Source organism: Pocillopora verrucosa, chromosome 7 (genome assembly GCF_036669915.1).
Source record: "Pocillopora verrucosa isolate sample1 chromosome 7, ASM3666991v2, whole genome shotgun sequence".
In the NCBI taxonomy this organism is placed as follows: domain Eukaryota; kingdom Metazoa; phylum Cnidaria; class Anthozoa; order Scleractinia; family Pocilloporidae; genus Pocillopora; species Pocillopora verrucosa.
Genome location: NC_089318.1, coordinates 13,065,838 through 13,084,655, shown reverse-complemented (window position 1 = coordinate 13,084,655; position 18,818 = coordinate 13,065,838). Strand labels below are relative to the sequence as shown.

The window sequence follows — 18,818 nt, the reverse complement described above, 5'->3', positions numbered from 1 at the left end:
ATTCTAATTATGCTTATTATTATTATTATTATTATTATTATAATAATGTCCATTGCTGAAATATTCTCAGCCCATGTCTGAAAATGTACTTTTAAAGCGTGATACCTACATTCTTCTTAAAATCATTGTCTTATGCCTTCTGAGCTGAGTACTTTCAGTGTTTTACTTAACCCTTTAATTTCGCTCTCATGAGTGACCAAGACATCATGTTTTCCTTACATTATCAATTCAATATCAATTAAGCAAAAAAGTGATGAGAATAAAGAAAAGTATCATTTAGGGGATTATTTAAATTGATCCAATAACAAATTCTTCGAACTAGCATCATAAGAATGGTACGGCAGACAGTAAGGAGAATTACTATTGGGAGGTAGGGTCTATTTACATGGAGGTGGAGGACCCCAGGTAGTTGAGGTAACCTGCCAAGGTGGGGTAACCCGCCTTTCCATATAATCTCTCCTTTTATCTTGATCACGTTTACATGATAGGTTGGGTAACCCTGTCAACCGGGATGACAATTTACCATGTAAACGTCTAAAGGCGGGGTAACCCGCCTAGCCGGGGTCGCATTCATGGCAAAAAGCTCAAAAGCTAAACACGTAAACTTTGTACATTTCCCAGCCGTCTCATGGCAGAAATCACCAGAAATCGCAACGGACACACAAGGAGTGTAAAGTGTTCACATTTCGGAATATTTAGCGTTGTAAATCGACCATATTTCGTTTCCCAAACTATTCCTTATGACGTATAAGTCTACGATTCCTCGCGTAACCTAACACCGCGTAACACAACACCGCGTAACACAACGCGTGACGCTTTCATAAATAAATACATGTCCGAGAATTAATCTTTCGTCTTTCTCGAGATGTGAGCTTGGGACGCCTCTGCTCAAACTCCCTAATTGCAAGCGCAACAACAACCTCAAAGCTATCACACAAAAAGGAAAAACAAAACGCACACGTTGTCGAAGGAGAGATTTGAAAGCACAAATACAGGCATGTGCATTTTCTACGATGAATCTTTCAAATTGTTGAATAGAAACAGACCAAAAGTCAGCAATATACTACACTTCTGTAGATACCTAATGTCTAATCATGGTCTTTTTTTGCGCGTGCGTTTAGGCGAGTGCAAGGGACTCGTTTGCTTCGAGATTTGCATCGTGCAAATCCACAGATATACTCTGTAGCCCAACTTCTTTCTGCGTGTCAGGCGCATGCGTGTGTGTGTGTGTCTGCGCGTCCATTTGCTCGCGGGCGTAATACATCGCTACTTCGTGTTTCGTCTCTTGTAAATCTTCCAACATGGTTGTCCACTGATCTCCTGCCATTGTAAGAAATCTCATCGAAGCTATATCATATAAAACGCTGGATATTCTATACTTCTCTCTCGGCGTGAATGGTTTTGTACCAGGCTGCGCTGAATCGTCATCTAAACCATCACCTTCCAACGTGTGATCAGCTCCCCTTTTGATTCTCTGTCGATTTGCACTGACTGTGAAGACTAGTATCCCGGATAACACTTCACCGAGGCGATAACACGTTTGAACCGCCCACCAAGACCAAGCGTCGATATACTTCACATTGGAATAAATTCCAAAAACTCCAGCACTGGAGTAGATAAACATTACAGAAAGGATAAGATTATTGACACCCGAGGCGTATATTAATCGGATGTAAAGCAATGCTCTTTTATCTTTGACTTCCAAGTGACGGTAAAGCTTTTTATCGAGTTTATATCCAAGGACAAAGTAGCCAACACCAAGAACTGTGCCCCACACTATGAAAAATATCTGGCAGAAAAGAAGCATGGCTTTTGCTTCGATAAAGCTCGCCACGACAAATTCAGTCGTCAACACCAGAAGAAAGTGCATTACGATGATTTTAAGAATAACACCGAATTTTTGCATCTTTGGAGGAGCCAGGGAAACTTTAGCAGTTTCGACCAGAGCAAGAATGACTAGACAATCGGCCGAGGTAAGACACGGACCACCAAGCGACCACAAGAGACGCATCGCAAACGTGTTGTGTATTAGGTCTCCTTGGTGATATGGATCTGTAAACAACACAAACATCCGAGTAAAGCCCAGAATAAACATCATGGCGTTTAAACAGAAGCCAAGGTACTTTTGCTTTAGCCCTGTGTACAGTCCAATCACAATAAAAAATGCAGAATAAAGAGCATAACCCAGAAATATTAACGCAAAGAAGTAAACATGAAATTCCCAGGCTCCGCCCCATTCCTCGAAAGCAATTGACCACTCTGGGCCAGCCTCGGGCCAGGTCTCAGTCGTGGCTTCCACCTCCGCATCTGGATCTACTGCAAGAGGTTCTGACTCAGCTGTCGGTAACAGAGATGGACTGGATACCTGTTTGGCAAGGATCTGCGAATGCTTAGCATTTTCTACATTATTTTTCCTGTCTCTTATGCGTTTAGTAAATGGAGAATTGCCCGTTGGTGCAGTGAATGATCTTTCTTGATCTTGAAGCCTTGGTCGAAGTATACGCCTCGGCTGCCTGCAGTGACTAAAAGAGGCCAACATCAAAAGGATCTGAAATTGAATACAGCTATGGTGTTAAAATATCCAAGAGGTAAAATAATGAAATTAGAAGATCCTCTCAGCTAAGAACACTACTGAAACTAGTAGTAGTAAGTAGGACCTGAAAAAAATTTCAGGCCCGTACGGGATTTGAACCCATGACCTCTGCGATACCGGTGCAGCGCTCTGCACCGGTATCGCAGAGGTCATGGGTTCAAATCCCGTACGGGCCTGAAATTTTTTTTCAGGTCCTACTTACTACTACTAGTTTCAGTAGTGTTCTTAGCTGCGAGGATCTTCTAATTTCATCTTTCCACCGCAGTGCAAATATGTGAATTTTCATATATCTAAATCTTCAGGTAAAATAATGTAACATCTATTGACTCTTATTATTTTGTATAATAACCCTTAACATATGACGGCTTCTCAATAAAATGCAAGTCGTTTGAAAGCCAGGTAGCGCTGATTCAGCTCTGAAATTACATTATTGGTCGTGATTTTTACTGAAGAACAGCATTCATTGCAGGGCTAAATTTCGTAGGATATTTTCTCACTGTTAAGTGAAACAATGGTCTAGCTAGAATATGGCACTACCACCGTTTTCAAGTGCAAAACTGCTGGAATCAACAGATTGTAAAGCAATTATTATAATTCTGTTTAAGTAGTTGTATTTCACGAATTTCACGCGTACATTTTCTGCAACTGGCAAACCAAAAGAACAATCAGTTTCTTACCACAAAACCAAACCATATTTGACCACTTCTCATCACAGTTTTACTCAATTACAGTAACTTCCTATATCATTGGATTTAACGGAGTTAAAAAAGACACGAGAGGCTTCAAAATTAAGTTGACTATAGTGGCAGAGCTCAGCATCTTGACGTCATAGACTGTTTACTACGTCATAGTTTTAGAGTACTAGTCTTTTTATTACGTATTTCATGTTTAATGACGCGTGCAAACACAGTCGGCTTTCTCAAGGCGCTATGCTTCAACCAGTTTGAAAGAAAAACTGAAAAACTATCTTAACTGATTAGGTTACCGTGCAAGCTGAATCAATCATTAGCCTGAAAATGTTTTTCAGGCTAATATAAATTGCTTCAGCAGTAGTTTCTGTGGATGAATTTTACCAATTACAATGATTTGTATGGTAGGAATAAGATTTGCACCCCATTCCCACTGTTATGATTTTCATACAAATTACTGAATTTTCTTTGCTAAATTTTCAAATGCTGTAAAAAAAACGCTTCTCCTCGGAATTGAAATTCTGAGAGGCAGTGGATCTCGCGGGAATTTGAAGCTCTCTTTTTTATCCATCCTACACGCTAACATATATCATGCACGTTATGCACGTCATCTGCGCGTCTAGCGCATCACATGAGTATGCAAACCCGTCTATATGCAATTGGTATGGCCCCAGTCCTTCCTTTGGTCAAAGGTACACTATAACTTCATAAGAACATCATACGAAGTAAATAAGGAGTATCAAAAGTATGTTTCGAAGGGAAGGTTGCTGGTAACAGAAGCAGAAGAGAATAGTGAAAGAGGTGGCTTGGCGACATATCTAACCTGTCTAACCGGTCTGGTCATTACTGCATAACTCGATTTTGTCTCCTTATGATGCCACCCAAGACCGTGAACTCTGGAAACTGATAGGTCATGTGAACGCTCATTCTGCCACAGGGGATAATTTTGTAATAATGACTCACTAACAAAAGCAGTGAATGCTTATGCGGTATGGCAATAAAACCGGATTTATTTGGTTGCATGTGGTACAAATAACCCATCGCAAAGCACTGCCTTCAATTAAAGATGCAGATGTTGGGCGAAGAGATAAGTATGCTCAGGAGACCATATCATTTGTATTTACATCATCAAAAAATTTTTTGGGAAATCATTAAAATTTCCACCTTCTGATTTCAATTAGCGTAAAATCTTTTGAAATGCGCTGAAATTTGCTTCAGAGGCCGCCATTTTGAATCTTGCTTAGCAACTTGGTCGCCTACCTACGACCTGATTTGAGTCTCAATACTCTTTTTCTATCCCTTGGTAAGGTGATCTATTCAAACAATCAGAAACCATACATAGGGACACATTTTAGTCAAAACATAATTTTTCTAGGCACACTACCGCCATGGGTGTGCTGCAAGCCTACTGAATTGCGTTCAATTCGTTTGAATCTTTAGGGCACCTGAGAACAATCTTCGAAAGGTTAAGTAAATCATCGAAATCTCGAAAGGTTGTGAGTAGTAAATTTTTGTAGTATGATTTGTAATCATATGGTTACTGGGGCATAATTACCCTTTAAAACGACTTGCTAGAATTCCATTTTAACCCTGATAAGTGTAATATCAAAACTTTGCGCATAGTATTCATGTAGACAACAGGATACGCATCTGAAGCCCTAGCTTAAAAAATTCTCACAGTTGTAATGTTATTTTCGTATGACAAAAAATCGATCAGTGCAGAAAAACCTTGCCAGCCTTCCTGTTACTTAATGGTGCGTATGGAAAAAGAGATTTGATTTTCTCGATCATCATGTGACCTTTGCCCTCCGAGAAGAATCGTTTATTGTTCAGTAATTTTCTTCCGTGTTTGCCATGTTTGGAAGTGTTGTTTCCGGCCATTTACCCCAAGTATTTCCAGAGTTTTGTCTCTTCGAGTCAATCTCCTTGATGCTAGTTTCTCCAGAATTATCAGTTTGGAATAATGGCTTTAGCCGAGTCATTTTTCCGGGTGGAAAGGCCGTGTTACGCGTCTTTTTAGCGTCGTGAAGAGCTGTAAACATGCTCGCTCTTCTTGATTGTACGCGTCTTAACTCAAGTTCTAAGTACTCCTTTTCCACTTCCTCGCCATCGCTCCCTAAGTCGTCAGTTGTGTTTACATGTGGATGTATTTTCGTTTTCCCAGGCAGATGAATTACAGACGAAGTCGTTTTTGTTTCTACCCAACATTCCCCATTATCTTTCATTGGGGGATCCAGATTTGTCCCGTACCAGTTCTCACCGGTCGCAGCCAGAGCCATTTCACGGAGAGCTGTGAATAGGCTTATTGCACTCCCACTGTTTCTGTCAGCGGCGACTTTTTTACGCTTGAAGCAATTTCTGAATCTTGAGGACCACGATAAAGATTGCGTAGAACCGATTCCTCCCGGGATGATTGTGTCTAAGCTTTTTTCATCCGTTAACTGAGCGACTGCCTTTTTCACTCGGGTCCTTTTAGCACTAACTGTGAATATCAAGACACACGCGAGGATCTCGCTGAAGCGAGACATCGTTTGCAAGGCCCACCAAGGCCATGCATCTACAAATTGAACATCTGAATAAACACCAAATACTCCGCACGCTGAATAAACAATGATTGCGCATAAAAAGTAGTTTGCTAGGCCTGAGGCGTAAATAAGATAAATGTATATTTTGTCCGCTGTTTCTTTTGGTTTTTTGTGACTGAAAAGTTGTTTATCCAGTTTGTATCCAAGGATAAAGTTTATAGTTCCAAGCACAAAACCCCACGTAACAAAAAACAACTGACAAAATAACAACATAACTTTCGCTTCCACATAGTCGGCAACTACACAGTCTGTAGTTATTACAAGTGCAAAATGAAAGCTTATGATAATAATGTTTGTGCTTGCTTTCTGAAGCTTAGGAGGTGCAACGGAGATTTTTGCCGTCTCTATCAGGGCAAGAATCATCAAACTGTCGGAGGCCGTGAGACAAGGGCCTGCGAGGGACCAAATCACGCGCATCACCGCAGTGTTGTGAATTATACCCCCTTGATGATATGGGTCCAAAAACATGACAAGGGCCCTCGTGAACCCAAACATCGACACCATGATATTGAGGCTCACGCTCAGGTATTTTCCTTGCAGACCGTCATAAACGTTAGCTATGACGTAATATCCGGCGTACAAGCCAATCAAAAGGTATATCGTCGCGTAAAGGTAAACATGTAGCTCCCAGGCCCATCTCCACGTCTCGTATGCTTGTTCCCAACGGGGGCCTGGTTCTGGCCAATTTTCCGGCGTTGGCGACGGTTCAGTTTCTCCTTCTGGATATTCTGAGGTAGGCTCCGTGTATGAGTGATTTTCACTACTGGGTTCTCCTTCTGCTTTGGATTCTCCTTCCGCTTCAGGTTCGCTTTCCGGTTCGGATTCAGGCTCTGCCCTAGTCTTCCTCGGTGCTCGCTCTGTCAAATAATGAAAACTTTCAAAAAAGTACATTGGTCGGCTTTAAAATACACTCAAAACGAATCCTAAATTAAGTCATTTTAACTCTTATCCTGCGGCAAAGAGTAAGGAAGAGAGAAAGAGTTGCAGGCCACACAAACAGACAGACCTAAATAGGTTCGAACGGACGGAAGGAACGATAAACGGACACCGTAATCGATAAGGAAGAAAAAGAAAACGAATAGGGGATGCTTATATTACATCCCCCATCTGATGTTTTCCACAGAACAAACCACTATATTCTAATTTAGGGAGCACTCAACTTAGGTTTCCTATTTCTGATGAATCTTTCGATATCAATGGTTGCCACTCGGTATGAGACCTTTATAATTTACGATCTGGTTTAATTCTTCGAAGAAAGTTCTTGTTTTATAATTGCAACGAAACCCAAGAAAATCACAAAAAAGTAGCCTTGCTTCAATTTGAAACAGTGGCTATATACGAAATTATACTTCACTTTTCAAAATTTTGATAAAGAGAGCGCTGATAGAACGATTCCTGGAGTTCAATATTGTCTTCCCTGTGGTCTGCCAACTACCGGCCCACCACTTGAACTAATTACCTTAAATATAAATATCATATCTTACCACCTATGAGGTCTAACTAAAAAAATAGACAGAAAAACCTGAATGATATTGAGGGGACATACCAACCTTCATTCTCCGTCTTGAAGTCTGTCTCGGATATAAACATTCCTTTTCCGCCGGGACTAAATTTGACAACGCACAAAAGAATCTACATAGAAAAAGATAAAAAAAAAAGTTTTTTTTATCCGACATAACAGCTGTCAGTTACAAAAGCTGACTGTTTCTTGCTCTCGAATTTGAAATGATGTTTAACGATATACCGCATTTATTCAATCGAGCCCTGCGGGCTTTTTAAAATTTTAGATCTTGAAAGTGGGCGCTTTGTCGTGGTGGGTGCTTATATTTGAGGCTGTGCGCTGACTAAATTTACGCCATTTTCAAGAAATAGTGAGTTTATTTTGCAACTAAACCAGAAGTACTAACAAAGCGTGAGAATGTCACAAAATAGAATTTAACCATTCCTTTAGAAGTTTATTTAAATTTATAAGAAATTTCGGTATTAGGTGAGATATCTTGATGGCTTTTATTCAGTTAATAATAGAATTTCATTGTTTCTAAGGTCAGTTGGGAAGTGGATGCTCATTCAAGGTGGGCGTTTAATTAAAAATATGTGGTGTTAGAATCGCAATGAATTAATCACGGAGCCCACGTTAAGTTACGCTTACAGAATTTCCAATATAAAAAGTCGCAATTTTTCGACATGAGCGTTCTGTTAGCTATGTGAGGTATTTTTGCGGCATCTATTGAACAGTAAAGTAAAACTGAAAATTTCTTTACATCAGTGATTTTTGTTCGGTAGTTGGATGAAAAATTTTAAACCCAAGTACAAAGCAAATGGGAGACGAGTTGAAACCGATATGACCATTAGCTAAGATGTGCTTGCATAATTCTTTTACATCAAACGATATCTCGATTGATATTCGCGCAACAGAGGACTTTTGCATAGCCTCATCTAAACTCTAGGAGGGTTGGGAAAATTCGATGAGCTATATAACTTTCATGGGTTTGCATGACTTTCCCAAACCTGAATTTTTTTAATCTACCATTGCTTTAATTTTATTAAATATTTTTGATAAGAGAGAATAGAAAGTGTGACGTGACAACCGTGTTTACATACTCTTATATCAATACACCCTTAGACCAAATTAATGAGAGCACGTATTCTATCTTGAATATTTCATAAGAGATCTTGTCCAAAGTAAGAAGAATCAAAATTTGAATGTGATGATGAATACGTAAATATTGCTATAAAGGTTTGTCTTTGTCCCTTGTGTGTCTGTTTGTAAGTTTCTGCAAATCATGAGACTCAAAGCTAGGTTCCGTTTTCGGTATGCAGAGCAGAATTCGAGCGAAATTTAGGTGTCAGAGCAGCGTTAGTACTTGGTTCCGCAGCAGGAAACGCTAGGATTCCTAGCAGGCAAAATAATGTTCCCTTTCCAGAAAAAATTAAATCAAACTTATAGTCCCGCACGCAAACCGTTAAGCCAGAGTAATCAAACTTTTATTTTTTTTAAGAGGATAAGTTACAAATTTGACTGTAATAAAACAATATAGTCTATGTTAGCGTGCATTAGTAAGTTTAGAGCTCGACTCAGTGCCCAAAGCATATTTATGTCCAACACCAAAGTGCTGTTACAGCAAAACAGCCTATAAACGATCACGCGAGTAAAAAGGCTAAAATGCATTTTAGGCCAACAAAATGCGAAATTTTAGCCAGCGAAAAGAGTTGACGACGTGATAGTTTTTCTGGGAGGCTTAAAATTCTGGATATTTTTTGAAAGGAAACTAAATGAAGAAGTCATAACTGTAGAAAACTTGGTGGGACTCTTTGTTTTAAGCATGATTAAGTTCTCCTAAGATCGATACCCTCTCACTTATCTATGTTTTGTTTTACTCAAATTTTTTACTTGTTTTGTTTTTTTTGTTTTCTTTTTCTTTATTAAGAATTTTTTCTGTTGGCATACTTAAATTTTCCGGAGCTCCTACTTCCAGTGAGTGTCGAATATGTTCACTCAACAGTGTACCTGCTGTTATGTAACTTAATCAGGAGACATCGAGTCTACGAAAAGTAATTAGGGCTACACCCAAATGGCTCAAAGAAAACTTCATTGTATTTACTTCTCAATTCAAATTCAGTTTTGTGAAACTTTGAGAAGAGTGCGTGGGCCGAATGAAGTGTGGTGTTAAAAGCTTGAAGTGTATTTCAAAAACTCTCCGCGATAACATGATCTGCAGATCAACATTGGTGTTTTTAAACCTCCGCACAAATGAGCTAGATTTTCAAATTGTTCATCTGCAATCCCTTTTAATCCTTGTTATCCACTGGCATTTGTTTTCCATTTCTTTTTTGGTGTCCATTTTGGTGTCTTTCTCAAATCAATTGTTTTGGCATCTCTTCGCTTTAATAATAATTTTCCATTTCGGAAGAATACGTCTATATATATATATAGATTCTATATATCCTTCTTAAACAAGATTCTAAAAAAGCGACAACTTCTCTATAGCTGTAATAAATCATTGTGCAATATACCGCCAAAAATTAACTAAGCACAGGAAACGAAAAAAATTGTGCATTTTCCTGGCAATTGAAAGCATTAATCAGACTCTTTGTAACAGCTGCCGTCAACTGCTACAATAACAAGGAAAAACTATTTCAAACGACCTATGTTTTATATCACACAAAAAGTCTTACCAACATTGATGTAAGAGTTAAATTCATCTCGGTTAAGACCATTCTTCATCAGAGTAGATAATGCTTCTGGGGATCTAAAATAAATACAAAAAAATATTATTATGCAAGAAAAGAAAATAATTTAATCTGTGGCTATGCCGGCAATATCCATGATAACAAACTGATGAAAATCCAAAAACAGAACTTGATCTGTTTTGTAACATTTACCCCGGATGTCGAAGGATCCAGTGTTACAAGTAGCACCGATAAGTTCAGATATGTGTGGGCTTCTTCTGAGATCTTCGGAAAAGGTGTAAAACTTTGTTTGTTTCACAAGAAAAAAACTGTGACTGCTAATTTCTGGGTATAACTGTCTGACCCGGCGCTCTGCTCCTAAAGCAATTTGAATAACATGTACCATCTGCCGTTACTCTAAATAAAAAATTCATGTAAATAAGAGGGGTTCTTCTGGTCACTAAGGCAAATATCCTTAGATTGTCACAGGCGCTTTTCTTGTATGGCTAAAAGGCCCCATTCAAAGACATAATACCAAAAGTAATTTCATTTAAAACGAAATCATTGTTTAGTATAACTCACACAGAGCTGCTTATATTTCGCTACCTTTCTGATCATTTCAGAAACTGTAAATAAAACTAGGGATGAAATTTAAATTAGATTTTTTCCACATACAGCCAAGTGGTGGGCTCATTTTGATAATGAATAGGGAAATAGGAAAAGCAAGTAAAGCTGACATTTCCGGTTAAACTTGACGCTACATCAAAGCTAGAAACCAAGTTAACGATAGAGGTTTAATGAAAACTGACAGCGTATTATGTGTATGGAGAAAAATAAAAATCATTTGGAAAATTATAAGCTTATTCTTTTCAAGTTAAAGACATCCTTCTAGAGAACAATGAAAGTAGTACCAGCCTTATTAAGAATTCCAATAATTTTTCTCTATTTATGATAACATTGACATGTCCTCACAGAAAGAGAAGTAAAAATACCTTATTAACACATGCGCGATACGGTGAATCGAAATGTAGCCTCAACAAAATTACCATTCAAAATTACCATTCAACAATGCTCATTTCTTCATCTTAGAAGACCTATTATATTCCACTATACAGCTACTGTACGTGATAACCTAAAATATTTTGATCTATTTACTCAAGCAAAAACTGCCGTCTTCATATACATGACAAAAAAAACATCAAATCGTTAGCATCCGCTCTATCAAATGATGACATCATGTTTTTGACAGTTCTTCAAAGGTAAATGAGAGCTCTTTGCTGTATTCATTAACTATACTGGGCCGTTTGGACGTCTCTTGTTGTTACCGAACTTATTTGATTAAATGCCCTGAACGGTTGTTAAAGTTCTGAACCGTGAGAGTAGGCGCTTATTCGAGGCTGAGTGCCTCTTCAATTTTCACCATTTTCTTCTAGTAAAAAGTTTATTTTGCAGCAAAACTATAGATAATAACAGAACTTGAAGATGTTCATGGGAAAGTGAATTTAGAGATTGCGAGCCACTAAAGTAAATAATACTCCTGTGGTGCACTCCAGATTATTCGAAGCTGAGCGCTCTTTAACTTAAAATTAGCTATCTAAAGGGTGGGCGCTTTTAGAGGTTGGGTGCCTGACCGAAAAAAAGGTAAATGAAGCACTTATTATATAATCCTATTTACTTCCCTCTCGGACAGTTAGTGATAAACACCAAAGAGGACAAGAGAATTAGTGTAGGAGCGTAGATTGAGCTTGAAGACATGATACTAAACGCTGGAATCCACCCTGAACGAAATATCCAGTGGACAACCAAACAGTATTCATCAAAAGAAAATAATGGGACGGGAATTCATACGGTTATAATTTAATTGCGTTATTGCAAATCGCTTTACGTTTTGCATACATATGCTGCCTTTCACTCACGCTAAATGAAAAACCTCCGTCCTCTTTCAGTGAGCCTTGATCGCCTGCGAGTTACATCGATAAATTGGCGAACAGCGAAGATATCGGTTTCTTGAATTGAAATTCGGAAATAATAAACTTCTTTAGGAAACAACGATGCAGACGTCAGGAGTAAGACTTCCCTTTCCGCCCAAAGCTAAAAATAGCCCGATAAATACCGGCCAACGCCATGACTTTCCCTTACTGTTCCCTCGTTTTTCCATTCATATAATCAGCGAACAAAGATATTTGCAAAGTCAAATGAATGAATAAAAGGTAGGAATGGGTTTTTAAAATCTTTCATCCGACTCACAACAAAGCAATAACGATGTGAAAGGCATATTTGTGGCGATTAAGGGGGGTTAACCAGAAACGGTACGTGAGTTTACACGATCCTTCTTTTCAAAAATACAGCTCAAATTTCTTTTGCTTTTTTAAATGACCTTCCTCTTACTGAGTTTAAACTTTGCCCATCAATCTTCGAAATTCTTGTGTCATTAGTTTTTGTGACGTTGAGTTATATGTAAATTTAGCCATGAAATTGATTTACACGGAAACGGTCCTATGATTGAAACAATGTTATTTGGTAAAACATACCTGGTCGATTTTGCTTAATATTGTGGCCTCATTGTATAAACTTCAGCGTATTTTCTCAACTTTCCTCGACTATCTTGAAAGCTCTTCGAATTCAATCAAAGTATTTGTGAAGAGGTAACTCAAATCAGACAAAACATAATCAAATCCTCAGTGGCAGGAGGTAAACATCCAATTGGCTATCAACAAATGTACATTATAATGGCGCACAAACCATGAATAAATGGGTTACCACTCGTTTCCCGTTTCATTTTTCTATTTTTGTTGGTAACAGGCTTTTAGGGCGAAAGCTGAGCAAACCCTGCCAGAGGGAAGGGGAGGGGGTTTGCGCTGAACCTATAGTAATGCACAGTTGACCAGGAAGACAATCCCCTAAAACCCTAGTCTACCTTCTCAAGAGGGTCTCAAATTTTAACCGTTAGTCGTTAAAAAAAAGTTAACCTGAAAATTTTTCCTATTAATTGTAGCGGAAAGAAATTAATCGTAAGACCCATCAGCCCACTGAGACCCTATCGTAACTGTGTACAAAACAGATAGCGATGAGCATATTGACAGAGTTTTATTTCCTCATTTTTTAACCGAAATCTCCGGTTCACCCGCAGTTCTGAACTAGTCTAGGCAAAACAAATCATATATCGCTCGATATTTTGTTTTGAAGAGCAAGTTGTCTCCAAACTTCTTTTACTATCCGCGCTTTTACTAAATTTATCCATCTGTATCGAGCTTATTGCGAGCACAGGCACGGTCGAAACAATAAGAAAAGTTTGCATGAATCAACAAAGTAACAAGGATTTCACTCCATAACAGCACTCTGGAGGTTTTTCTCAGTACTGTTTAAGTGAAGCTATCAGACTTTCACACGTTGGGCTAACATCAATTTTTTTCGCTAAATTCTTTACTCGCGCGACGGACTTTGCCGTAAAGGAAGGACTGCTCGTAGTCTAATCCTGTTGGGGTTTAGAGCAACATTTCATTACGCCGGAGTAGTACGCACTAATGAAATAGCACTTCTTATCCGACACTCCTTTGTCTGCTACTTAGTTGATGTTTTGCTTCGGCGATATATATAGAAAAGAATATTGGAGAAACTGTGATCCACTGAAGCTCTGTTTTTGCTCTTGCCTCTGTTAATGCTTTTAAGGGTTTATCCACTTAAAAGTAGACAAATCCGGATAATAGAAAATTCTCTCCTGTTAATTGCAAATGATAAAAAAAACGTTAAAAAAAAAGAATCGACTTGTACTGCTCAAAGGGCTGACACTGAAGACACAGAGAGTTCTTTTACGATTCATTTGTCGTCCTCTTGGGCCTAAATCTCTTCAATGAGAAAGGGACAATTTTATGAAATGTTAATACCTTATTCATTGTATTTTTCAATCAAACTGGCCGTTCTATCTATTCTTCACGAGTTAAAATCGAACACTCGACAAGTTTTTTGTAAACCACAAAAATTTCATGTCACTGTCGCTTATATCAGCATAAATTTAGAGATAGATATCAAGTAATTATTTCTTTGTAAAGGATTCTCATCATTGTGTCGGACTTGCTTATTGAAACAAACAGTCCATGATTTGTTAGTTCAAATATCAAACACGAGTCTCAGGACTAATGGGAGTTTGTTTGCTGACTTCGGGGAAAAGATGAAATGAAATGCCACAATTTGCATGGTGACGTGTGAAAAATAACAAAAGAAAAACTGTTCAGAAACTATTTCTAACGGTGTGTTGTGGCAGGCGATAAAAACATTATAAGCTCCCAATATTTTTAATATTTTATCAAACTTAGCCTGATTTTCACTTATCATATATTCGAAGAGATTCATTCCCTCTCAGTCTGATGTCTCGGCTACCCCATTGCTGCCCTCATTTTATTGATACGTCTTAGAAAATATATGTATTTTTTTCAATGAGAAACTACACTGACTCGTCATTAAAAAAACAAAAACTTATTTAACCCACCTGTTCTGTTCTGGATGGTCTAAATCTTTCCTATTGCCTGGAGTTTATCCACTGGAAAGCGATAACTCCAACAAGCGAATCACCAAACTTGTGGTCATCAGTCACATTAATTGTTCGTCGAGTGAAAACCTGTCGTCACAGACATCAGAGCATTTTCAATAAAAAATGCTAATGAGACGTTTGTTTAAAATATTTTTCATCGCTGCAACATTTCGGACTAGTTCTTGGCCTCTTTCAACTCTCTGAATCTTGCACTAATCAAAATTGAACACGGCAACAATTCTTTCAATCTCTCCTATCAGTCCGCTATCTTGGGTCGCTTTGTGAATGTCGTAAAAACGAAATTGACATTCAAGGAAAATTAAAAATTATATTCCAAAGAAAAAAAAAGCAGTCTAAAGTGATGTAGGAGGTGAATGGACAGGCCACGATTGATTTCAATTTGTCATCTGATTGTTGCGAATGTGAATAGAGTAGGGAAGCAAAACAAAGACCACTGTAATCGCTAGTTACTTTTGACTTTCAATCATCAGTTGACAACTGGTCGTAACTCAGCCCTGTAAGACGGATGAACAAAGCGGGGATAAACATTTAATAGGAATCTTTGTGCTGCGTCGGCGGGCAAATTGACAGCGAGTTCATTATCAGAGATCCGTATCTATCGTTAGCCTTTCTCCAAAGAACTGCACGTCCAAATATTTCTGCCACTGCACGCCTTCCCTCCCAATTTCTACTTTAAATTCCGTATTTCTTGCGCTGAATAATTCATTCTGTAAGCATCAAGTTAATGGCACATCGAAGTTGTGATCGAGATAGTCACTAATCATATTCAATTTTTTAGGTTTCGATCGGAGATTTTTGAAACGCATCAAAGGGTCCGTTCCGAGGCCTAAACCTGTCTTTTTCTGCATTTCTAAATATGCAGATATATCTCAGAGGAATCCTCGCTCATACAGATGATATCACAGTACCTTTTAACTAATAGCATCTATATGTTAATTCTTTTAAAAACCTCTTTAATTAGTTCATCTCACAAGAGAGGGCCAATTAGGTTAATTATTGTTCAGAGCAAACGGATTTGGTTGTTCTGTCTTGAGCTGACCAAAAGCTCGAATAGTCCTAATTTTTTCTCCCTCCTTCTTATAATTCATTGTTTCTTTGGAAATTTTGTGTTTGAGGCAAATTACATTCGACTGATCATAAGTCCTTTGTATTTTGGACATAATTTCAGAACGTTGCAATGTCAGTGATGAGTAAGTTTACAGTCCTTGTATGCTATCCAGATTTCAACGACTAAAAAGTGGTTTCAGTGCCTATTGCATGTCTCACAAAGAAAATAATTGGTCATTTTCTCTTGATGTCTTGTTCTAAAAGCTAAATCTCTTGAAAAATGGTGCCACTTGCCGTTGTAACGTCCTGTGTGAGTTCCGATAAATGTATTCAGAAAGATCTGACCTAACAGAAAGGATGCCCAAACATGCAAAATTCTCATTATTTTCCTTCAATGCGCTTCCGCGCTAATTATTCCGTTTTTCTCACCCTATACAGAACCCTTTCCTTAATGCTGATCTTGAGGGCGTCACGAAACATTTTCACGCATCAAATGTAATGGAAGTGGACTCAATCGCTCGCAAGTCTCTCTTCCTAGCTAATTCAGTTAGCTAAGAAGTCGGAAATAACGTGGGTTTGACTTGTCATGGAGAGTTCACATTTTGTACTATGTCACTTTCCTAGAAATGCTTCACATCTTAATTCATGCAGAAGATTTCATATACATGGTTAACAAATGTCGTTTTAACAATTTTGGACTCTGGAAATAAGATTTATTTCATAAATTGTTCATAAGACGCATTTTATGACGAAATGAAACATACCGAATTTAAAAGAAGCCGTATTCTTACACCAGTTATAATGAGGCGTAACCAATTTCATCAATAATGCAAGTCAGTTTCACAACAAGCATTGATAATTTCCACTTTTATCTTATATTTCAGTCTGAACAAAGCAAAAGAACTTTTTACGGGAATAATTCATTCTAGAATGCTCATTGTTTGAGTTTTTTTGACAGATAATTTGCAGGGACTAATTTGACCAACTGGCTCCATGCCAAAAAAATAGCTGGGACATTTGATTTCGCACGCCTCACAAAGCGACATATTTTTGATGTCAGCACATGCAGTTGAATCAGAAAATCGGTCTACTCGAATATGTCAACTTGGTAGAAATCGCTTACAAAGCAACTGACTCACTGTAAAGACACAAATCATTGGATCTGATATCTGTTTTGTGCCTGTATCTGTTTTCTCTATTTAATTATCAAGCATTACCCAAAAACAAAACTGTCTTTCAAATGCAGTACATTTTCTTAATGAAAATTTCGTCAATTTTTTATCAACCAACCATTACGCAACGTATCCTTAAAATCTATATTACTTTGACGCACATGCACCCATTAATCAATTTGATTACGAGTTGTGAAAAGAGTTTCTTTGATATGATCATACCGAGAATACGTTAGAATTTGCTGTTGCGACGGAAGTATATGATTCGCAAATTTGGAATAACAGAGAGTTTGTCAACACTAAGCAGACATGGACTCGTGGGCTTAATTCTCTGTTGTTTTATTAATGACAGAGCTATAACAAGCTTTCAGCGACTAAGTAAGCTGCTTTTCTGTAAATAAAAAATGTACCTTTAACTTATTTTTTCAACTACGCAAAGCTTACCTTCTCTTAGATTAGCTTTCCTTTCGGGAGTACACTGACCAGATCATGGGAATGACAAAATAGGCGATCGACTTCCAAAGTCCAAGACGTTAGTAATTTTCTTTCGCGAAATCCTTCCTTTCACCAGCACATCAGAGTATTTGTAATCACAACAATGGCAGTTAATAGCTTTGAGCAAATAATTTATTGGTGCTTGCAACTAATGTACATTTCTTTATCAGTTCTTTTCCAAGGACAATGCCCTGTTTGTTAGCTAATGCCAGGTCCTGATTGTAACACCATTTCTTGGAGAAACTGCTCATTGAGGCCTGTCTCACCTTTCATCAAAGTCTTTCCTAAACCTCGCGCAAAATCTACTTTAGTTTTCTCATCCAATGAAACAGCAACAGCTCAGTAGAAAAGAACAGTAGATGGTCAGTTTTTCAGGTTCACAGTGCTGTTAATTACTTCAATTTCCCGTACTTTTCTGTCCAGAATTCAAACAATGGAAGGGCTTTCAGCCTTGAACAACCATTTATTCAACCAAAATTAATTTCAATTCAAGAAGGGATTTAAGTGGAACAATGATATCAGGAACAACTCTAATTATTCATGCAAGACCAACACAAGAAATAGTGAAGGTGCCTGGGTTAAAATTAACTCTAAAAAAAAAGTACAATTGTAAAAATTAGGTATCGATACTTTTCATGAGGTTTACGTCGGCGTTATGTCGGTTTGTAGACACTTTCGTCCGGATTTAGAACCTTCCGTCCGATTTTGGAGACTTCTGAAAGATTTTAGTTCGTTTTCGTACAAACACATCGGTCCGACTTTGGATACTTCTTTCCGATTTTTGAACTTATAAGTTTTTTTTCGGACGCTTCCGTCCATTGCATCATAGATCCGTCTGTTTACGACCACCTCTGTCCGATTTCGGAAACTTTTGTCCATTTTCAAACCCTGGGCTATTCTCCACGACCTCAGACAATTCCATCACATTCCTGACGTTACTGTCTTTATTCGTAACTCTTCGGTCCGATTTTAAACATTTCCGTACGGTTCCAGACGCTACCATCAGTTCACAGACGCGGCAATGTCGAACACTCCTGTCTGACGTTTAGACGTTAACGTGTACTTCGCTTTAGAGGGTTCCAATGGGGTAATGGCTTTTACCGATAACGGTTGAAATTTAAATTTTTTTTAACGTAAAAGTTAAAAAGGAAAATGTTTACAGTTAGCTGTTTTTTTTACTAATGCTTAAAGTTTAGTAATTTTACACCCAACGGCTCAATTGTTTTGCCGTTTTATTACAACTAATGGTTAATCGTAAAGGGCCCTCGTTTAAGGATGCCTACGTCCATTTTCGAACCTTTTCGAACGACGAACCTCTCAACACATCCATCGAATGCATAAATCCGTCAGCTCTGCTGATTGATTTATGTATTTCCTGTATAGACCTCATTACGCTTCATCGACCAGGAACAAAATTGGGTCATGTAATATCTTTTTATGGCGTGAACAAACTAGTCTAAAACAATTAAAGACGAATCGACATCATAGAAAATTATTTCGAAGCTATGCATGAGCTTC

The 18,818-nt window shown here is 38.1% G+C and overlaps 2 protein-coding genes across 3 annotated transcripts; both read right to left on the bottom strand.

The window, feature by feature from the left end:
• Positions 1-1,117: 1,117 nt before the first annotated feature.
• LOC131795889 (uncharacterized) lies at positions 1,118-3,303 on the bottom strand. Its single transcript, XM_059113489.2, has 2 exons — positions 3,271-3,303; positions 1,118-2,548 (listed from the first exon to the last, which is right to left on the bottom strand). The coding sequence occupies exons 1-2, from the start codon at positions 3,301-3,303 to the stop codon at positions 1,118-1,120; spliced, it is 1,464 nt and encodes a 487-aa protein (XP_058969472.2).
• Positions 3,304-4,878: 1,575 nt separating this feature from the next.
• On the bottom strand, positions 4,879-14,543 carry LOC131795939 (proline-rich transmembrane protein 4). Of its 2 annotated transcripts, none has more exons than XM_066169948.1 (4): positions 14,524-14,543; positions 10,044-10,117; positions 7,418-7,499; positions 4,879-6,724 (listed from the first exon to the last, which is right to left on the bottom strand). In XM_066169948.1, the coding sequence occupies exons 2-4, from the start codon at positions 10,083-10,085 to the stop codon at positions 5,112-5,114; spliced, it is 1,737 nt and encodes a 578-aa protein (XP_066026045.1). In that variant the 5' UTR covers positions 10,086-10,117; positions 14,524-14,543; the 3' UTR covers positions 4,879-5,111. The 2 variants fall into 2 exon arrangements, with proteins under 2 accessions (XP_066026045.1, XP_058969532.1); XM_059113549.2 differs by lacking the exon at positions 14,524-14,543 and adding an exon at positions 10,251-10,386.
• Between the last annotated feature and the right edge of the window lie 4,275 nt (positions 14,544-18,818).